Genomic DNA, 19,551 nt, shown 5'->3' with positions numbered 1-19,551 from the left:
TCTATCATCATATCTCAACATACTGAGCAATACATACAAGAATATTCAAGCAATTCGTAGTGACCACGCAGTTAAACTGGTACTTTTTTCTTGCACACTCGTGCATCAAGATTTGGGATCCGATGTGCATTAATACCTGATGGGGGATGAAAGTTTGAAGTAATTGTCACATTTCTCAGTTGAAGTGATATGGGAGAGACTGGTGACCTCACTGCCCAACCTGCACCTTCTCTCCAGTTCAGCAGAGCTTGCCTCCCATGACTCCTCTCCGGGACCCAGACCGGGGTCATGTAGCGTCATGTAGGTTATACTGCAAAATACAAAACATACAAGCAGAAAGTACATCATCAGTGAAGCTACCGTACAAATGTTTACAATACGTCCTCCTTTTCTATATTAATGCACAGTGACACTACAAGTAACCAATTTGTGAACTGATTTTACAGAGGAGTGTAAACACTGCGTGTCTCTCAAAACATTGCTGTTTGGGATATTTCACTTTTGAGATACGAGAACACTGGCAAAATGTGTTAAGGCCTACGCTACACAATTCTTTACTCAATTTAAAGGAGCAATGTGGAGATTTTAGCAACCACTGGCTCACTCCGCCCCTCCCTTTCAGGGCTAAGATGTCGTCACGTTTTCACCTCTTTGCAGAAGGAGATAAGGTTTAATAAACACACTCTGTAGAACTGTTTGTCCATTTAGGGCTACTTTAGAAACATGGCAAATTCCATGTATGCGGTGTATGTAGATAGAAATAGCTCATTCTAAGGTAATAAAACATAACGCTTCATTACGTAAGGTCTTTATACACTTCTGAAGACAAAGTTATGTATATTATATTGCAATTCTGTCAATAGATCCTCCAAAAAATGACACACTGGACCTTTAAACTAGGAGATATATGCAAGTTTTGAGGGCCTAGAGTAGACATACTGTACAATAACAAGATGCTTTCTGTTGAATAAATACAGCAAGATGCAACATTAGAATTCCAAACACTGCCTCAGAGAGGGAATGTGAAATGTATTACTCAGAGTAGCAGAGAGCAGCCATCCATATTAACATTATGACAACAGTTTACACCACATACGCTCTCTGATCTCAGAGGGCTGTTATGATAACACACAGAAACAATTAATGCTTCCAAATTTTGTCAGTAGTCCAATTTGAAGGTCCATTAGCTATGAGAAGACTGCCTTGAAACAACTTTCGAGAGTTGTAACAGGACAAAAGGTGTATCGGTATAACGTGGTATTAAATTCAAAGGAAGATGGGGTTAGATGGGATTTTAAAGAATTATGAAGATGGAAAACTCTCAACTGATGAGAACATAATATTACCTCAACAAATCATACTGCCTATGAGTCCTTAAACAGTGTTACATAAAATAACAGGCTTTGACCTTCCAGAAGGGATACAGCTGTATATTAAGGACACGGACTGAAGTATGACACTATAGATTGAAAAAGTATGACAATTTTACACATAATGGGAATGTGAATTTCATGACCATAAAATTCTTTAATCATCTAGTTTTATTCGTCGCTGTTAGACTGAAAGCTTATGAGCCAATAAATAAGCAGTCTACTCAAAGCTGACAAGCTCTTTTCAATAATTTTTATTGGCTGAATATTTGCAAGACAAATGGAGATAAAGAGGTTTTAGGTTAAAAAGTCATTTTTAACCATGGCCCCTTAATGCAAAATTAAAACATTCGTAGTGATATTACAAATATTGAAATGAAAAACAGTAAGGATAGTATCTTATTCCTGACTGGCACCGGTTGAGGAAATCCTTTTCCAATCTATGATCTTATTTATTGTAGGATCATACAATGAATACAAGTGTAGGAATCTAACCACATCCATTATAAAGGCTGAAAACGGAGAGCTCATATACAGTGCCCTCGTATTGGTAAATATGAGCCAAGAAGGCTGTAAAATATAAATCTGCATTGTTTCTCCTTTTAATCTTTTATTTAAAAAATCTACAAAATTCCAACATTTCATTGAAGGAAAACAATTTGAAGTGGGGGGAATATCACATTGAGAAAAAAAAAATTCTTCCATATATGTTGGCCACAATTATTGGCACCCTTGTATTTCATTTTTAAGAAAATCAGCACTGAGTGTTTTCTATTCAGTCTGATGAGGTTTGAGATTACATTCAGAGTCATCTGAGTCCGTTCCTCCATAAAGAATTTCTCCAGATCCTTCAAATGTTGGTCCTCCCTCTTCTTCAGTTCATATCACTCATTTTCTATAGGGTTCGGGTCAGGGAACTGGGATGGCTATGGCAGGATCTTGATTTTGTGTTCAGTGACCCATTTTTTATTAATGTTTATGTTTATTTTGAACCAATGTGCTGATGGAGGATCTAACCACGACCCATTATAATATTTCTAGCAGAATGTTTTATATTTGATATAAAACATAATGATAATAAATAACAATAAAGATCTGGTGAAATATTTAACTGTGGACATGGGGCATTCTTTTATCCCTGTGTGCACCAAACCTATCTTGTGTTATTGCTGCCAAAAAAACTCTTTTTAATTCCATATGGCCATAGACCCCAGTCCTGGTTGAAGTTCCAGTATGGCAGATTAATATGGTGAAGTTTATTTTTGCATAAGAACAGAAGATTTGTTTCTTGAACAGTGTCCCAAACAACTTGTGGTGATGTTTTTTTATGCAGTTTTCCTTTATTTTTATTAAATGCTTTCTGACCCCAAAATTAAACTGATTACTGCAATTTTCCATCTGTGCTCTTTGAAGAGTCTTTGGCCACTCAAATTCTTCTCCTAGTTGTGCATTGAGACAATATAGACACTAGGGATGTAACGGTATTGTAAATATCGAAGTATCGCGATAGCATTTTTTTTCGATACTATCGTGGTCGCATGACGATAGATCTTCCAGGCAAAGTGTAGTTTTTTCAGCCGAATGGAGCGAGTTGAGGGAAGCGGGAACTACAATTCCCATCAACCCATGCGTGCCCATCATCCTCTGCGCTCTGCTGCCGCCCGCTACAGATTAAGTTGAGCGAAAATGGCGGATGCCGCTAGTGGCATAGAAACGGATTTACAAATTGTTGAAGCTAGGGCTGGGCGGACTGACGGAATATTCTGTTACCGCGGAATAAAATGTCAACCGTAAGAGATTTTTCTATTCCATGTATTCTGCGGAATGTAAATAAGTGGGCGTGGTTAACTCGGCGCTCTGCAAATTAGGCGCTATTCTGAACAAAACTAATGAATTAATCCACCCGTAACAAATGAACGTATCAAACATTCTTTTGACCTTCTTTCAGTCTGTAGTTTAGTGATCCGCTCCAGTCCGGCGCGTTCTCTCTCACCCGCAGTGCTCGTGCAGGGATCTGCGCCAGCATTTAAAAAAGCTCATTCTCAACACGTATTTCAGAAGTCAGGTTGTTTTGAAAAGCTGTTAATAGTTATATAAAGTTTAACTTCAGGCGAGCCAAGGTGAAACTTGCGTTGAAATGCGCGTGAGCGTTTTGATGTGACGCGCTTCTACCTCCAGTTTTGGGAGACGCGTGAGGAGTCACCAGAGACTCGCAGTGCAAAAACAAGCCCGAGAATAAACAAACCTAAAGACAGAGAGTCGCAACACACTAAAAGTGCTCATCTAATAGAGGGTGAAGAGCGATAAAGACCTACAGTACAGACCCCATGAACACCAGTTTAGTCATATACTGTACTCTCATTGTTTGTGCATATTCATACTTTATTGTTATATATGTTGTCTATCTTCCTACTGTATACATATGATATAGCCAGAAGATAAATATGAATAAATAATACATCTGATTATCAGAACTTAATTTGATATCTTTAGTACATTTTCATAATTTACCTACATTTTAACTATGGTGAGCATTTAAATGAACTGTAATAAATAAATTAGTTGAATCAATCTAAGAAAATGAGGTATAAAATTATAATGGGAGATTGTTTCATGAAATATATCGTTACCGTGAAATAAAATTACTCATTCCTTGAAATAGATTTTTGGCCATTCCTCCCACCTCTAGTTGAAGCTGAAGCGAATTATAAATCGCATGTGTGGAAGCATTTCGGTTTTCCCGTAACAAGAAACGAGAAAAGGTGACGGACAGACAAAAAACAATATGCAGACACTGCCAGACTGCGGTGAAGTACAATTCGGGGAATACGACTAATATGAAGAGCCATTTGTTACATCACCCCTAAAAGTTTCATGATGATACTAGGAGATAAAAAAATAGCAGTGAGTGAAGCAGTGAATGAGGTGAGTGTGTGAGTGAAGCAGTGAATGAGGCGAGTACCTGACTGGTTGTGAGTTGTTAAAAGTTGACAAACAACTCAAACTTTTTTCATTTAAATTTTTTCATGTTTCATGTTCTCAATTTTTATGTTATTAATTTTTATGCTATTATATTACTGTTATTTGCACTTTAAAATTACCTAATCTAAAAATAATAAATGTGATCTTTGTTCAGTCATAGTTTAATAAACACTTATACCACATTTTTCCAAGTCTTCATTTGTTTTGTTTTTTTTCCTGCACAAAATTCAATAAATATCGTACCGTAGTCTTCATATCGAGGTACTATCGTATCGTGAAATGTTGATACCGTTACATCCCTAATAGACACACATCCTGGTTCAAGCTGATTTTCAACATCTCCAGTCCATTAAAACTTCTTGATCTGATCATTGCCCTGATGTTGGAAATGACATTGTTTATTGTTTTAACTATTTCCTTAAAGCCATTTTGTATTTTGTGTAGCTCAACAGAACTATATTGCACATCAGAACTATATTCTTTGGTTTTATCCATTGTGATAAATGATTAAGGGGGTTTGGGCTTTGTGTTACTAATATTTATTCTCCTGTGCAACAAGAAGTCATAACTGGACAACGTCATGTTTCTAGTCACCTTTGTGTGCTAAGAAAATGTAAATATCAATGGGAATATACTTGGGAGATATTTTACTCATAAGAATTTCTAGGGGTACCAATAATTGTGGCCAGGGTGTATTAGAGAAAAACATTTTTTTCTCAATGTGATATCCCCCTACTTCAAATTGTTTTACTTTAATGAAATGTTGGAATATTGTATATTTTTTAAATAAAAGATCAAAAGGAGAAACAATGTAGATTTATTTTTACAGCCTTCTTTGCTCATATTTACCAGGGTGCCAATAATAGTGGAGGGCACTGTACCTTGCAGCCGTGTTAAGTTTAATTAAGAATTACATAGAGGCCAAGAACCACTTCAAGATATACAAATGGCAGGCATTATGTGGGGAATTGTGTTTGCCTTCAACCTGGCAAAATATAAAGTAATTCTTGGGAATGAAGGCCACAAAGCAACCTTTCTCATTACTGAATGAAGATGAGGTCTGTAATTATAAACCGCAGGCAAGATTCATACAGCTGTTCTGCTTGACTACAGGTAACAGATCTCTAGGAGGAAAGAGCATGACCACATTTACTCTACACCGACTTGGAGCGGACCCGACTGGGTGGTGCTGTGTAATGGATTTATGCTAGGGCTGTCAATTAATCGCACCCTTTTCGTGTGATTAATTGCGATTAATAGCACACTTATGGTGAAATTAAAGACATAAATGCTGTGTGTGATTAGTTAGTTAATTTTTTTAATCAATTGACAGCACTAAAATAAACATGTTAAACAAAATAAATAGTGTATGTTTAAATATACTACTTTTAGTAGTATATTTAAAAGTAGTACTCTTTTACATTCTAATAATTTCACATTTTATCTCCAAATTTATGTAGAAACGACACATTTAATTTTCATTATTTTATGAATGAAAACCAACATTCTAATATTGTTGGCTTTGCAACTGATGTTTTTATTAAATATATATATATTTTTTTTTCTACTAGTCAAACCCATTATAATAAGTGTCTAACAGGTAGGAAATATACAGAGGGTAGGAAACACTTTACAGTTTTTACTGCTAAATACATACAGTAACAGAAAAATCTTCATTAAAGCTACAAAATCACATTGATTTCTTCTTTTATTTTGTTCTTTGATTAACATTAGTGACAGGAGTCACAGCAGCACGTTTAAGAACGCGGCCCCTTTAAGAGCTGCCGCTCTAAGCAGGTCTAAGGGGCGATTCACATTTCACGTCTTTTTGTCTGTATGGCTTAAACATGAATGATGTGTAAATCTGCTATTATGTTATTGTTTCTAATTGATAGGACAACAATTAAACTAAGAAATAAAAACAAACAAAGATATAATAACAAGAACAGAACATACAAACACACACCTGTCATTCTGGGGAAACTTGAGAAGAGGTGACCGTTCCGTGTGCTTGGTCTGGTTAGATTTGCCATTGAAAAGGTTTACCATGTTAAAGCTGTGCCTGAGGACAAAAAGAGAAGTTATTAAATCTGAGCATGACACCTGTCATAAATAACATCTCAGCCACATTTGGAAATCAATTCTTGGCACCCATTTTTAATGAGCTGAAATAAAAAAAAAGTCTTTGAACAGAACTGAAAGTCATTTTTCCATTTTTGTCTCTGTTTAGTCATCTATACAGCACATGTACAATGTACCAATGGGTAACATAAATGTGGTTTAATGGAATAGTAAACAAAAAAAAGACTTTAATTTGCACTTTAATATGATGCATCTAATGGCACATTTAGTTGTAGCCTCAGTCCCATTCATTTTCATTATATGGCCAGAAAATAGAGAGTGAGTAAATTATTTTGGGGGGGTAAACTGGCAAACCCAAGCATTTCCAAACGATTCGCACAAATTGTTTTGATCCATTGTGTCTCTACAACTGTCTTGAAGGTTTCTTGGCATACTTGAAAATGATTTAACTGACAGCACATAACTCTTCATAGTGGATGGGCGTTTTACAGAGGCAGACAAAGGCAAAAATTTGATCAAAGTTCTCGCAATAACAACCTTATTCAGGCCTTGAAGATTAAAACAATGATCTGACCTTGGTGTTAATGTTATAAAATACAGTGACGGGACAACATAAATCACGCAATGGGTTTGTGACTTTATCTTGTGTCAGCGACATTGCTAATGTAATGAAAGTCTGTTATGTTATTGCCACAAAGGTTATATTTCTCTAAAAATATTTATTGAATTAAACACATGTGGTAATAGGTTGATTGATATGGAAACAAATGTTAATGTACCATTTCACATGCCAAGTGACCTTAAAGGTCCAGTGTATGAAATTTAGCGGGATCTAGTGGTGAAATTGTGAATTGCAATCAATGGCTCACTCCACCCTTCCTCCCTCCATTTGCAAGCAATACGGTGGCTGACACAGAGCTAAGATGTCGCCACGTTTTCGCTTCTTTGCCGAAGGAGATAACGTATTTAAAAAACGTGCTCTGTAGAGCAGTTTGTCCGTTTAGGGCTACTGTAGAAACAACATGGCGAATTCCATGCAAGGGGACGTATGTAGATAAAAATAGCTCATTCTAATGTAATAAAAACATAACCCTTCATTATGTAAGGTCTTTATACACATCTGAAGACATAGTTATGTATTTTACATTGCATTTCTAGATCCTCCAAAAAATTACACACAGCAACTTTAAGTATTTTTCAAAGAAATGAGGAATATAATATGTCTCATAACTGGGATTCTGGTGTCTTGCACAGTTTTGTAGTAGTTTTGACCTGTACTGCTAATATCCAACTTGATCTCACAGGAGTTCATAACTATTTTCCAAGGTGGCTAATTCGTGTGAATTGGTATGTTGTGAATCGTACAAAAACATACGATTTTTAGAAAAAAGCAATACTGAAGCCCCTTCCCTAACCCCACCCCTAAACCTAAGGTAACGTACTAAAAAAATAAAAATAAGATCATACAAATTCATACGAATTAGCCACCTCGTAAAATATTTCCCATGAGATTGTGTTGTAATAGCTGTATTTTGCTTAACAACACTTCTCCAGATCCTGAAGTGACATTATATCACAATATTATAATATGATAATTTGAGCTGGTGATATTAATAGTAGTTAATCTTATCAACCTCCTCAGACAATGACAGCACAAAGCCAATATTTCTATTACTCAATAAGAGCTGTTTTCAAATGAAATAAAAACCTTAAGGGAGAGAAAAGAAGGGACTGTTTCAGGGACACAAGCAGATTTGTGATTGGCTGTTAGAACTGGAGGCTATTTAGTAATCTGATAATCTTGGAAGATCCTATGTTTGTCATAATTAATTACAGTCTGAGCTATTAAATGGGTAAAGACCCTCTTATCTCTTCAATGGGTTCTGGCTTTGTGCATGTGTGTGCGTGTGTGTGTGTGTGTGTGTGTGTGTGTGCGTGCGTGCGTGCGTGTGTGCGTGCGTGTGTGCGTGCGTGCGTGCGTGTGTGTGTGTGTGCGCGTGCGCGTGCGTGCGTGCGTGTGTGTGTGTCTGTGCGTGCGTGCGTGCGGGGATAGTAAACCAGACATGTGCGTTTGTGCGTGTGTTTGGGTGAGAGAGAGTTATGGAGAGCACCTTGCAGAGAGCCAAAATAGATCAATGTTGTTTAGCACAGGCCGAAACCAGTCCAATTCTAACACATCACTTGGCAAATCCCAAACCTCAGCTGCTTAATATTATAAAGGACTCCAAACAACTCACCCTCCCTATCAATGCTTCAGCTCAATGAAAACAGCCGGGATAGTATGTGTGTGGTGTATGTGTGTCTCGCACATCGCATAATAGCTATGGTCTCCTAGAGATACATTCTGGTTTTGAATTTGGGCAAAAAGGAGATTAAAGAGGATATTTCAAGGCCTTTAATCCCTCTCTCTGCAGTTACACAACGGAGAAGAGATTTGAAATGTTATCTTACTTTATAAATGAGGCAAAGCCTCTTCTTATTGTGCTGGGATCTGACTGTGTGAGGTCCAGATGAGAGTGAAACAAGAGATGGGGGGTATAGAACCCTGCGGAACATTTACTGTACCATCCTGAAAAACAAGTCTGATCTGGCCTAGAATGCAAGTCTACGTTAATGCTACCTAAACTACTCAATAACATTTCATGGACATGCTGTAGAGAGTGTTAGAAGAAATGTCAGATTACACCGTGAATTACACCGTGGCAGAAATTGCGGGAAAATCAAAACAGTGTAATCTGTGTTTCTCAAGTGAGAGTGTGCGACGGAACTGTAGGCGATTTGTATGGCTGATAAAATTAAGTTAAATTATAATTTGTAAAGTGTTGATAAATTAATAAATAGGCTACATATAAATGTAATGAGATTAAAAAAAACTAACATTTTTAGCATTTTTGCACAGATGAATTGTTCGCCACAAGAACTAGAAATGTGAGCTAAACATTTTTTTATTTCATGTGGACTTTAACAGACAATTGATCAAGCAAAGATTTGTTATCATTATTTAAAATACTGTGTCAGAGAATTGTTATAGTTGTAAAACCTTTAGTTAGATTTATACTACTATCATTTGTTTTAAAATAAAGTTACACTTTTTATTGCCAGCAGACAAGAGAAAAAAGAAATAGTTCATATTTTGTGAAGTAGGCTAATACATGTGATATGATCAGCTGATTTCACTGAGACCAGCAGTGATCATTAAAGACTTCCTGGAGGAAAGCAGTCATGAATGTAGATCTCATGCGTCAGTGCATCACTAACAATGGATCACATGCGTGTTGATCTAAAACTTTAGCAGCCACACGTTTGAGATAAAGACCCCCATCCTTATATATTTTTTCATTTCTTTTAAAGGGATAGTTCATGAAATTCTGTCATCATTTACTCACCCTCTTGTCATTTCAAACCTGTATGGCTTTCTTTATTCTGCAGAACACAAAAGAAGATATTTTAAAGAATGCAGATAACGAACTGCGGTGGCAGCCATTGACTTCTATGGTATGGACACAAAACCATTGCATGTGAATGGCTGCCATCGCTGTTCGGTCAACAACATTTTTCTAAATATCTTCTTTTGTGTTGTGCGGAAGAAAGAAACTCATACAGGTTTGACATTACAAGAGGGTGAGTAAATGATGACAGTTTTTGGGTGAACTATCACTTTAACTCATTCTTGCAATGAGTTCAATTCACCGCAGTAATGCGACTACACATATGAGCAGCAATCCTCTTTAAAGATGATTAGCAGCTGCTTCACATAGAAAAACTCTCACTAAGGGGTCTGAAGACTTTCTCTGCCAAATGCATTAAGACCGGTGTCAGGCTTAACAGTGGAAGTGCACAGAAGCAAACCTTTTAAACACATTTTCGCCTAAAAGAAACATAATTAACAGCACGAGGTTTCTAGAAAAACCGCGTTTCCAACAAAGGGGGAAATATTTGTATCTTCTTTAGAGGAGAAGTGTATGATGTTTTAGTATTTATTTTCCTCACATCCCAGTTTATTTTAGCCAAAGAATCGCTGGCCTACCGATCCTCCTGATGGACGTCTGTGTAGATTATACAGTGTCCCGCTGGCATGGCTGCAGCCTGAAGCAATTTCTGTGTCTCTCTTTTCCCAGAGAAGCCTTCCAGCAGACGAAGCTCATCAAAGTCCTCAGACACACCTTCAGACTTTCTCCGGCCCACCCTGTTAGGGTGACCCTGGCCCCCAGTCTGAGACATCTCCACCTCAGGGTTACTCTTATTTTCCAGGAACATCTTCACTCGAGAGCACTTGACCACACCTGGGAAGCGTAACGTAACATTGAAGTTCTGATGATCTTATTAATGCATCTCATTTATATTCACTTCATATTCACTAACATCAACTGGGTTGACACAGTTATTTTGAGAAGTAAAATATAGAATGTATAGGACCCACTTGCAGTGCATAGATAAGACATAACTTGCATGCACACTTATGTGCATTAAATCAAATATTATTTTTATACACCTGCCCCCTCTAGTGTCTCGCATGCAAATAGCAAAGAAAATTAAATTCCATTTTAACATTCAAATGAAAGGTAAAACAAGAGACCCTTTGTGTGGTGGGTGGTTACAATACATGGCCTGCATGTACGTGTGTAGTATATTGCATAAAATGTAATTGGTGCTTGCCCATGCAGAACTATAAGTGCCTCTTGGTGATGCAGTTGTTACAGCGATCTGTACTTTTTTAGCATTGCTATGGAGTATAGAGTGACTAAGGTGTTCTGACTAGTTGCCATGGTATTAATAAGATGATTCCTAAATGCTGGTTTACTAGGTCAATCCACAGCAAACACTAGTGGTGAAAATTGATTGTAACAAATAGCTCCCCCTAGTGGAAGCCAAAACAATAAAATACATTAACAGCTTTTCTTTGTGGCTATCTGCCTATGACCAATGCTTTTGATTTGTTTGTAGAAGAAAAAGAAAGTGGTTGTGTTTTTGAAACAAACATCTAATGTCTGGACTCCAGCACAACTTCTTGTGGCATGACTAATCAATGAAACAGCAAAACAATAATATTTTTGTAATAATAAATAATAAACTGGATTAGGACTGGAAGTATCTGTGTTAGCTAATAGAGTCATATGACTTTAATTTAGAGGAAGACTGTACTACAGTTATTTACATAATTATGAGAAATAGTATTTCTGATATAGCTATTATAACTCTTCCTCAAAATCAGAACATGTTAATCTGTGTAATGCTTAACCTCAACAAAGGTGTACACACATTTACATTTATGCATTTGGCAGATGCTTTTATCCAAAGCGACTTACATTGCATTGTATTATACATTTGTTTCTCACTATCTGACACACACCAAACATCACTGTACATTCCTCTGTACCCCCACCCTTCTCTTTTGGGTGAAAAAAATAATCCATTGAAAAATGTATCCAGTACGAGTTTGTGAAAGTTAATGCATTTTAAATCTATTTATCCAAATCGAATTAAATTGAATTTTTTTAACATACTAAAACAACTAAATTACATTCTAAATAAATCGTTTTAAATATGTATGCAACAATTATGTAATTATGTGGCTAAAACAGTGATCAATGGATTTTTGTCTAAATTCTATATTTTAGCTAAAATATTATTTTCCTAATAATCTAACACTGTATGAATGTCTTTGAATGCAACTGAACTTCTTACCTGCCGATGCAAACAATGAATGATAATGAAGACACCAAAGATGACAATGATGATAACAGACCAATGTCTGTTAAAAAAAAGAATAAGGCAAAAATTCAAAGATCCAGTGGGTCCACCCGGGTCTGGCTGGCCTGAGAATGACTCACACCAGCTACAGGTTGTCCTGACCTCAGGAGGAGGAAGAGGAGGAGGATGCTCAGTGTGAAATCAAAGGGGGGAAGAAGAATCAACAGCACTGCTCACAGACTCCTAGCAGGCTGGAGGGAGTGACCCACAACAAACTCTTACACACAGGCAAGAGTCAAGAACCAGCCCACCCTCTTTCCTGTTTTCTCCCAGACACCTTGTAGAAGTCAGCGCTCATTAAATGTAAAATTCTCCACATAAATAATAGTCTCCCATTCAGCCTTTCAAAAACAAAAATACAAACAATGAAGGTGGACACGAACACTGACCCTTACATCTTCCAGCAAAATAAATGAAAATAACAAAAAAGTTGTACTTTCACGTGCACTCGCGCACACACAAATTTGACTCACTACTTGTTGCTTAATACACTTCCCACGTAGGAGAGTTAAAGTCTTACTGACCCAGTTTTGCTTAACAAGGAGCAGTTTCATGTCTTTATTTTAATTTTCTAATCACTTAAGAGTTATTAGACTAGATAGCAATAGTCTTCAATACAAAGTAAGAGAAAGTGAGAAAATCTATATAAAAGTTAATATGAGGTCAAGCATTTCTCTTAAAATACACACACAATTTGACAACTGAAGGGAAAGGAGGTGAATCAGCCATGTACTGACATGACATCTTTATGATGTTTTAAAGAAAGGTCAAAACTGTTGGGCCGTTGCAATAGAGTTAGGGTCTTTTGGAGCAGCCATTAGGAAAGAAGAAGAGAATTCTGAAGGATTTTGGAGGTGATATAGTTTATCACACGGGTTAGAGGGCTGATCGCTGTGGGATAGAGGAACGAGAGAGAGGCTTTCATGTGACTTGTGATTCTGGATTTTAGCCTATACATAAAGTTATGTAAAACAATTGAAGATTTTGCAGGTATACAGGCAGCATTCATCCATCCCCTATACTATACATTACACACACCAGACACTGTTTAACCCACTGAAGCGCAAATTTAGACTACAGTGTCAAATAAAGTCTTCTCTATGAGTAAGAGGTAAAGATACCGTAGGTGTGGTCTATTCAGTACGTGACGGTTGAAATCCCACGAAATATCTACTAGGATTAGCCATCAAAGGATCTCAGCTGTGTGAGCTGTCTTAATCACGAATTCCCCAAAGTTAGTTATGAAAAAAGTCATACAGGTACATCTCAGAAAATTTGAATATCATGAAAAAGGTCAATATTTTTTGTCACTCATTTCAGAAAGTGAAACCCATATATTATATAGATTCATTACACATAGAGTGAAATATTTCAAGCCTTTATTTCTTGAAATTTTGATGATTATGGCTTACAGATAATGAAAACTCAAAATTCAGTGTCTCAGAAAATTAGAATATTACATAAGATCAATAAAAAAGGATATTTTAAACAGAAATGTTAGGCTTCTGAAAAGTATGTTCATTTCTATGCACTCAATATTTCGTTGGGCCTCCTTTTGCATGAATTACTGCATGAATGCGGCATGGCATGGAGGCAATCAGCCTGTGGCACTGCTCAGGTGTAATGGGAGCAAAGGTTCCATCATAGATTCAGGCGGGCGTGCTGGCCAATCAAGCACAGTACCACCATGGTCAATGAACCAGCTTTTGGTACCTTTGGCAGTGTGGGCAGGTGCCAAGTCCTGCTGGACAATGAAATCAGCATCTCCACAAAGCTTGTCAGCAGAAGGAAGCATGAAGTGCTCAAAAATTTCCTGGTAGATGGCTGCGTTGACTGTGGACTTCAGAAAACACAGCAATATTGTTGATTCTGGTTTGTACATTTTAATTCACAGAAATCCCATAAAGTATGTTGTCATTTAAAAACGTGCATTATTTTCTGTCACATGTAATGCATGAATTCTCAAAAACTTTTGCATAGATTGATATTTTTCAACTAAACATGATTCAATATATTGGTAATAAATTCATTCTCAGAGAATTTACATTTCAAGTTTTGACTGAAAATGTCACATCCATAACCCTGGAATTGCCCAGTGGAGTTCCAATAAGACAAACAAAGAAATTGTTAGTAAAAGTTTGTTACATTACAGATAACATTAGCATAATATTGTAGTGAATAATGCACAAAATGCAATGTCCACCAGGCCATGCTACAAAGCAAAACAAAACAAAGAAATGATAAACCAAACGAACCAATCAAAATAAGAAATGCAAAAAAGTGTACACAAAACAGAAAACACTGTACAAATGTCACAGGTTCATTAAGAACAGCCTTTTCCCCAAAAAAGGGCCTAGTTTCACAGGACGCTTGACTGATTTGTGAGATAAAAAGCAGTAATAAAGCTAAGCCTTGTAGGATATTAGTTCCACAACCACACTAATGGAAGTATAGTACTACAACCCTCACTGCTCATTTCTCCAGCCTGGAGCCAAGCAGACATGAGCAGAGCACCTGACCCATTCCAGCATAATGTGCTCTGTGATTTCTGCTTATGAAAGAAAAAAAAACGTTAAGATGGTTAAGAATGCTCCTGATGTCTAAGCCAAATTAAGCCATCGTAAAAAGCCTCCCCTCATTCTGCTTTCTTTCCTCTCTCCCATGCAGCCCTAAGGTCTTTATTATCGCAGTAGTCTGTCACACTCTGACGCAAGCAGAGGAGAGAAGCCGGGTAACCTTTGAATCCTGAGCCTAATACTATGACCCGTTAACAACAAATGCTGTGAAAATGAGCTACAACGACCAGCTGGTCCGCGAGTAAAAGTCACTTGACTCTTTTCTGGCTGCACATGAGAGGGGAGGGGGATCACTTTTCACCACATAAACTAGTACACATCATAGGGGATTAAACTCTTTACATTCGTGTTTGAAAGGAATGTGTCTTATAGGGTTCAGGAAATCCCACATGAGACTAATGTGAAAGTCAAAGTTGGATGAACTTTCAAAACTTTTTACAATATTACTTTAAAGCATGTTTGTTTAAGCATTGTATGGGGAATTCCAGTGTTATGGATGTGACATTTTCAGTCAAAACTTAAAATATAAATTCTCAGAGAATGTATTTATTACCAATATACTGAACCGTCTGTTTATATTTCACTAAACCCCTGGAGCCCAGACAAGTTTGCGATGTTAAAAGAGAGAAAATAATATCGTATGGATTTGACAAAAAAAAGGATGCACGTTTTTGAGAGACAACATACTTGGTAGGATTTCTGTGAATTAAAATGTGCAAACCAAAAGTCATAATACCCAACAAATGTAGAAGGGTTGGTTCTTTACAGAACATAAAATAGTTACTATATTACAATTTTTCATGAGCCCATTTATGAGGAATATGGACGTTATGGATGAGACAATTCACTTGCCTGACTTTGAAAACTATGCTTTAAAAAAATATACGTATTTGTATATGCATATTCATAAAGCTTCTCTGTAGCTCAATTGGTAAACTTTGGAATTGACACCATGACCATTGGTTTGATTTTTAGGTAATGCGGATAAAATGTCCCCTAAATGCATTGTAAGTCACTTTGGATAAAATCGTCTGAATCTCCAAATGGAGAAATGTACTTCATAATAAATAATACAAACTGTAGCTCCTTCACAAAACGTACAAAAACAATTTTGGTCAAATTTATTAACAGAAAAGAACATTTATTTATAACCTGGGAATGAGACATCTCAAACACATGGCACAATCAAATTATATACATTCTCTTAAGAGAACAGTGCAGACACATATGAGAAGAACCGAGGATAATGTGACCAACAACCTAAAAACTGCTCCTGATCAGGCTCCAACTGACCATCACGACGATCAAATGGCCCTCTCAAAGCTAAAAAAAACGGCTTTCATAAAGAAACACTGCTGTTTTCAAATGAAGAGGCGGAGCAAATATTTATAATACTACTCAGTGGACACATAATAAATGTTGACGTGGAGATCTTCACCCGTCAGGAGTCGTCTACCGCAGTGCTAGGCTAAACGGTCTATCCTCTGTAAGAAAACGTGAACATGACGCTTAACACAAAGAAATGTGCAGTTTCATCTGTCTTTCTCATTCTCCTCCCAACAAAGATAAAAAACTCTTAACTTGCTCTTCAGTTTAATAGTGCTTCAAAGCTAATTGCACATAATGATATACACTTGGTTCTCTTCACTTAGTAGTATTTGTATCTATTCACATATTAATAAGTGAGGTTAAAACGGACACCTTCACATCAGTATTCTTTTAAATTCCTTGTTTTTTTTTCTTGGCAGCTTATTTTGAAGATTTTTGTCAACTCAACGTTAGTGTATGTGCGTGTTCGGGAGACACAGGGAGTGTAACCAGAGTTCAGTGTCCTGTCAGGTAATCCTGCGTCGAGTCGGATGCGAACGAGTCGGCATCTTCGTTGTCAGAGTCGTCGCTGCTGTCGTCTGCAGCCGGCTCACCGGTCAGAGCGATGCGTGCATAGTCGTCGGTGTCGATGGACTTGCAGAAGTGAATGGCATACTTTAGCTTCTCCTCCAAAACTAGCTTACAGGAATAGCGAGGCAGCTTTAACAGGAAGAAGCAGGTGTACGACTCGGGAAGGAAGTGGTCGGGTGGGTTGTACTTATCTAGCACCTGGTGAAATGGAAAAGAATGAAAAAAATGATGAAATATATTTTTAAAAAAAATACAATTAGTACTTCTGAGAGAACATGTACATTAAGCATGTTTGCTATGTTTATGACAGCCACAAACATTAATGTTTCTATCAACCAAATTTTGAAGAACGTTGGTAAGCAAACAACATTGAGGCCCATTGACTTCCATTGTATGGACACAAAACCACATTTAAGACATTTCTTAAAATATATATACAGAAGAAAGACTCGTATACATGTTTTGAACCACATAACATGAATAAATGTTGACAGAATTTACATTTGGGGGTGAAACGTCCCTTCAAGTGACATTTTCAAGTTACCTGCACCACAAAGTCTCGTCCACGGAAGTCTGCAATGGTCCTGGGCAGACGCGTACGTCCCCAGACGAACCTGAGGAAAAGCGAGCGCTCCGTGTTCGAAAAAGACTCCATCACCTCCCAGAACCACTGGATCAGAGGAGATGTGGGCTCCACCCCCTTATACGTGGCCACTGACTTGAGCAGATGCAGAGGGATGTCTGGGCTTCCACACACCTTTAAAAACAAACAAACATGAAAATAGAATCATCAGCATCAAGTCACATTCATGAAGAAAAAGTAAATGGTCCCATCTGCTTTTACTCACCATGGTCTCCAGCTCATAGCCAGTAAAGAGAGAGAGAAGAGGCACGGGTACCACGCGTGCCATCCCCTCCCTTACTGCAGATACCTGCTCATCAAACTCGTGCAGCCTTGAGGAGAAATAACAGAACTGGGTCAAGAAGTTGGTTCACTGTGCTCTCTGTGTGTGTCTGACTAAATAAAACAATGAGATATGTTACAGTACTCGAGGCACACCTGTAGTTTATTGCTAGCCGCACATATTCGCTGCGGTTCTCTAGGCTGATGTGGGAATGTTTGGAGCTGAGCTGGACTTCCTGTCCGTAGGCACTGGGCACAGTGAAAGGCAGAGGCATGGCCTCGAACTCCTCCGCAGATGCCTCATTATCTCTGATATACATCAGACCGGGGATGAAATCTTTGTCCACCTAAAACACAAGAAAGACAAGAGGGTAAGAGTCAAGTCTAGTTAGAAGTCCTTTTCATTGAATTGGACTGGTGCGAGGGAAGCCAAATATACCAAATCAATCGAAACCACCATATTCATTTAATCATTTTTATATTGCTTTATGAACTTTCTGAAGTATCATGGGAAATAGCGATTTAGCTAGTGTACATCAGATGTACCCTCAAAATCAGAGAGAATTGTGGGTTAAAAAGAGTGAATGAATGTAGCGAATGAAGTTGCTACAAAAAGGCAGACAACCAATGTAATGATACTGAGATATTGAGCGGTTTCGGCCACAGCTGTTGAGTTCATTTGTTTGTTTTGTTTATGCTCATTTTAAATATATAAAAGAAGGATGTTTGGTTTTAAACCTGCCTATAAAACAGTATTGTACTACAAAATTGTACTGTAAATTGTATTGTACTGTGCAGTTCTGCAAATCTAAACCTGCTCAAATGACCACAGGAAATGGACAAAGAATGTGCGTGCGCATCTCACCGCTGCTCGGCATTCGTTCATTTTAACCTTTCTGATACCTCCAGGCAAAAGGCAGCGAACAACAGCCGCTCTGTGAGCGAGAGACGCTCTGCTTCGTGAAGCGGCATTAGTGCAGACATCTCACCAGCACATGATGCCAGCATGAACGTAGGAGAGGGCTCACATTCACAACACTTCACACGTGCCCACACACACAACTCTAGAACACCATCACACTCTATACACAACAGTCACAGAGTTCAATAAAGTTGGAACTGTACTCATATTTTTGGCCTTTACTTGCTAAATGATGGTGAAATGCACACAACTGTGGTGTACATGTCATGTAACGCATAGCTTTGGAGAAAGCAGCTTATCGCTGGTTTGTGACCTGTCGCTCATGTCAGCTGACCACGATCAGAATGAATTCAAAGAATGAGCGTGTGTACCTTGTACATTCTAGTCATTTACATAACAGATTCAGCAGGTTTCAGGCTCAAAGTACAGTCACTTACCACATCAGGTATAAATTTAATCTATATTATAAACATTATAAACATTATAAATGCTCTGCAAATAAGCACAATTTAATTTACAGCGTACACACACACACACAAATACTGACCTCACTGAGATCAGCAATAGTCAGATTCATGCCAGCCAACTGCTTCCACACAGGTTCAGCCAGATACAGACTCAGAGGACTTCCTGTACGAATGGCAATGCCCAGAAGCACCCCTATACACACACAAAACAAAGAACATAGAGAAAATTATACCACAAGATGTAATAAAGCATATAAAACTAACAATCTCTGACAATCTCATTGATTTTGGAACACAGGCATGGCTATATTCAGATACCTAGGAAGCGGAACATGCTGATGTGCAGAGGTGACTTGGCAGCTGGATTGAGCAAGAAGCAGTCTCGGTTGGCTCCAGACTCGTCTCGGCCATTTGGAGTGACGATGAGGAGAGGGGTGAGTCCGTTCTGTAGCTCTTCGCACATCTCTGCGATAGATTCACTGTATCCACCACCGCAGTCATCCACCGACTCACCTATAGTACACACCCAAACACCATGTTAAGAGATCACATGATCCATTCACTTTCTTCCCAAAAGTTACATTTCTCAACAAAAAAA

General features: G+C 37.8%; 2 protein-coding genes across 7 annotated transcripts in view; both read right to left on the bottom strand.

The window, feature by feature from the left end:
• Positions 1 to 12,312, bottom strand: part of oca2 (oculocutaneous albinism II) — a 131,228-nt gene extending 118,916 nt beyond the window's left edge. For all 3 annotated transcript variants that reach the window (XM_057338256.1, XM_057338257.1, XM_057338258.1), the window contains exons 1-4: positions 12,120 to 12,312; positions 10,462 to 10,717; positions 6,319 to 6,414; positions 137 to 310 (exon numbers count right to left, since the gene is read on the bottom strand). In XM_057338256.1, the coding sequence (XP_057194239.1) occupies positions 137 to 310; positions 6,319 to 6,414; positions 10,462 to 10,691 (500 nt within the window). In that variant the 5' untranslated portion in view covers positions 10,692 to 10,717; positions 12,120 to 12,312. The remainder of the gene's footprint in view (positions 1 to 136; positions 311 to 6,318; positions 6,415 to 10,461; positions 10,718 to 12,119) is intronic.
• A 3,558-nt stretch (positions 12,313 to 15,870) lies between these two features.
• Positions 15,871 to 19,551, bottom strand: part of herc2 (HECT and RLD domain containing E3 ubiquitin protein ligase 2) — an 89,817-nt gene continuing 86,136 nt past the window's right edge. For all 4 annotated transcript variants that reach the window (XM_057339085.1, XM_057339086.1, XM_057339087.1 and 1 more), the window contains exons 88-93: positions 19,272 to 19,466; positions 19,034 to 19,146; positions 17,721 to 17,911; positions 17,509 to 17,614; positions 17,205 to 17,417; positions 15,871 to 16,858 (exon numbers count right to left, since the gene is read on the bottom strand). In XM_057339085.1, the coding sequence (XP_057195068.1) occupies positions 16,586 to 16,858; positions 17,205 to 17,417; positions 17,509 to 17,614; positions 17,721 to 17,911; positions 19,034 to 19,146; positions 19,272 to 19,466 (1,091 nt within the window). In that variant the 3' untranslated portion in view covers positions 15,871 to 16,585. The remainder of the gene's footprint in view (positions 16,859 to 17,204; positions 17,418 to 17,508; positions 17,615 to 17,720; positions 17,912 to 19,033; positions 19,147 to 19,271; positions 19,467 to 19,551) is intronic.

This window comes from Triplophysa rosa, linkage group LG7, assembly GCF_024868665.1.
Source record: "Triplophysa rosa linkage group LG7, Trosa_1v2, whole genome shotgun sequence".
NCBI lineage: Eukaryota > Metazoa > Chordata > Actinopteri > Cypriniformes > Nemacheilidae > Triplophysa > Triplophysa rosa.
The sequence above is the reverse complement of the archived record's forward strand: the minus strand, read 5'-3'. Positions and strand labels throughout refer to the sequence as shown.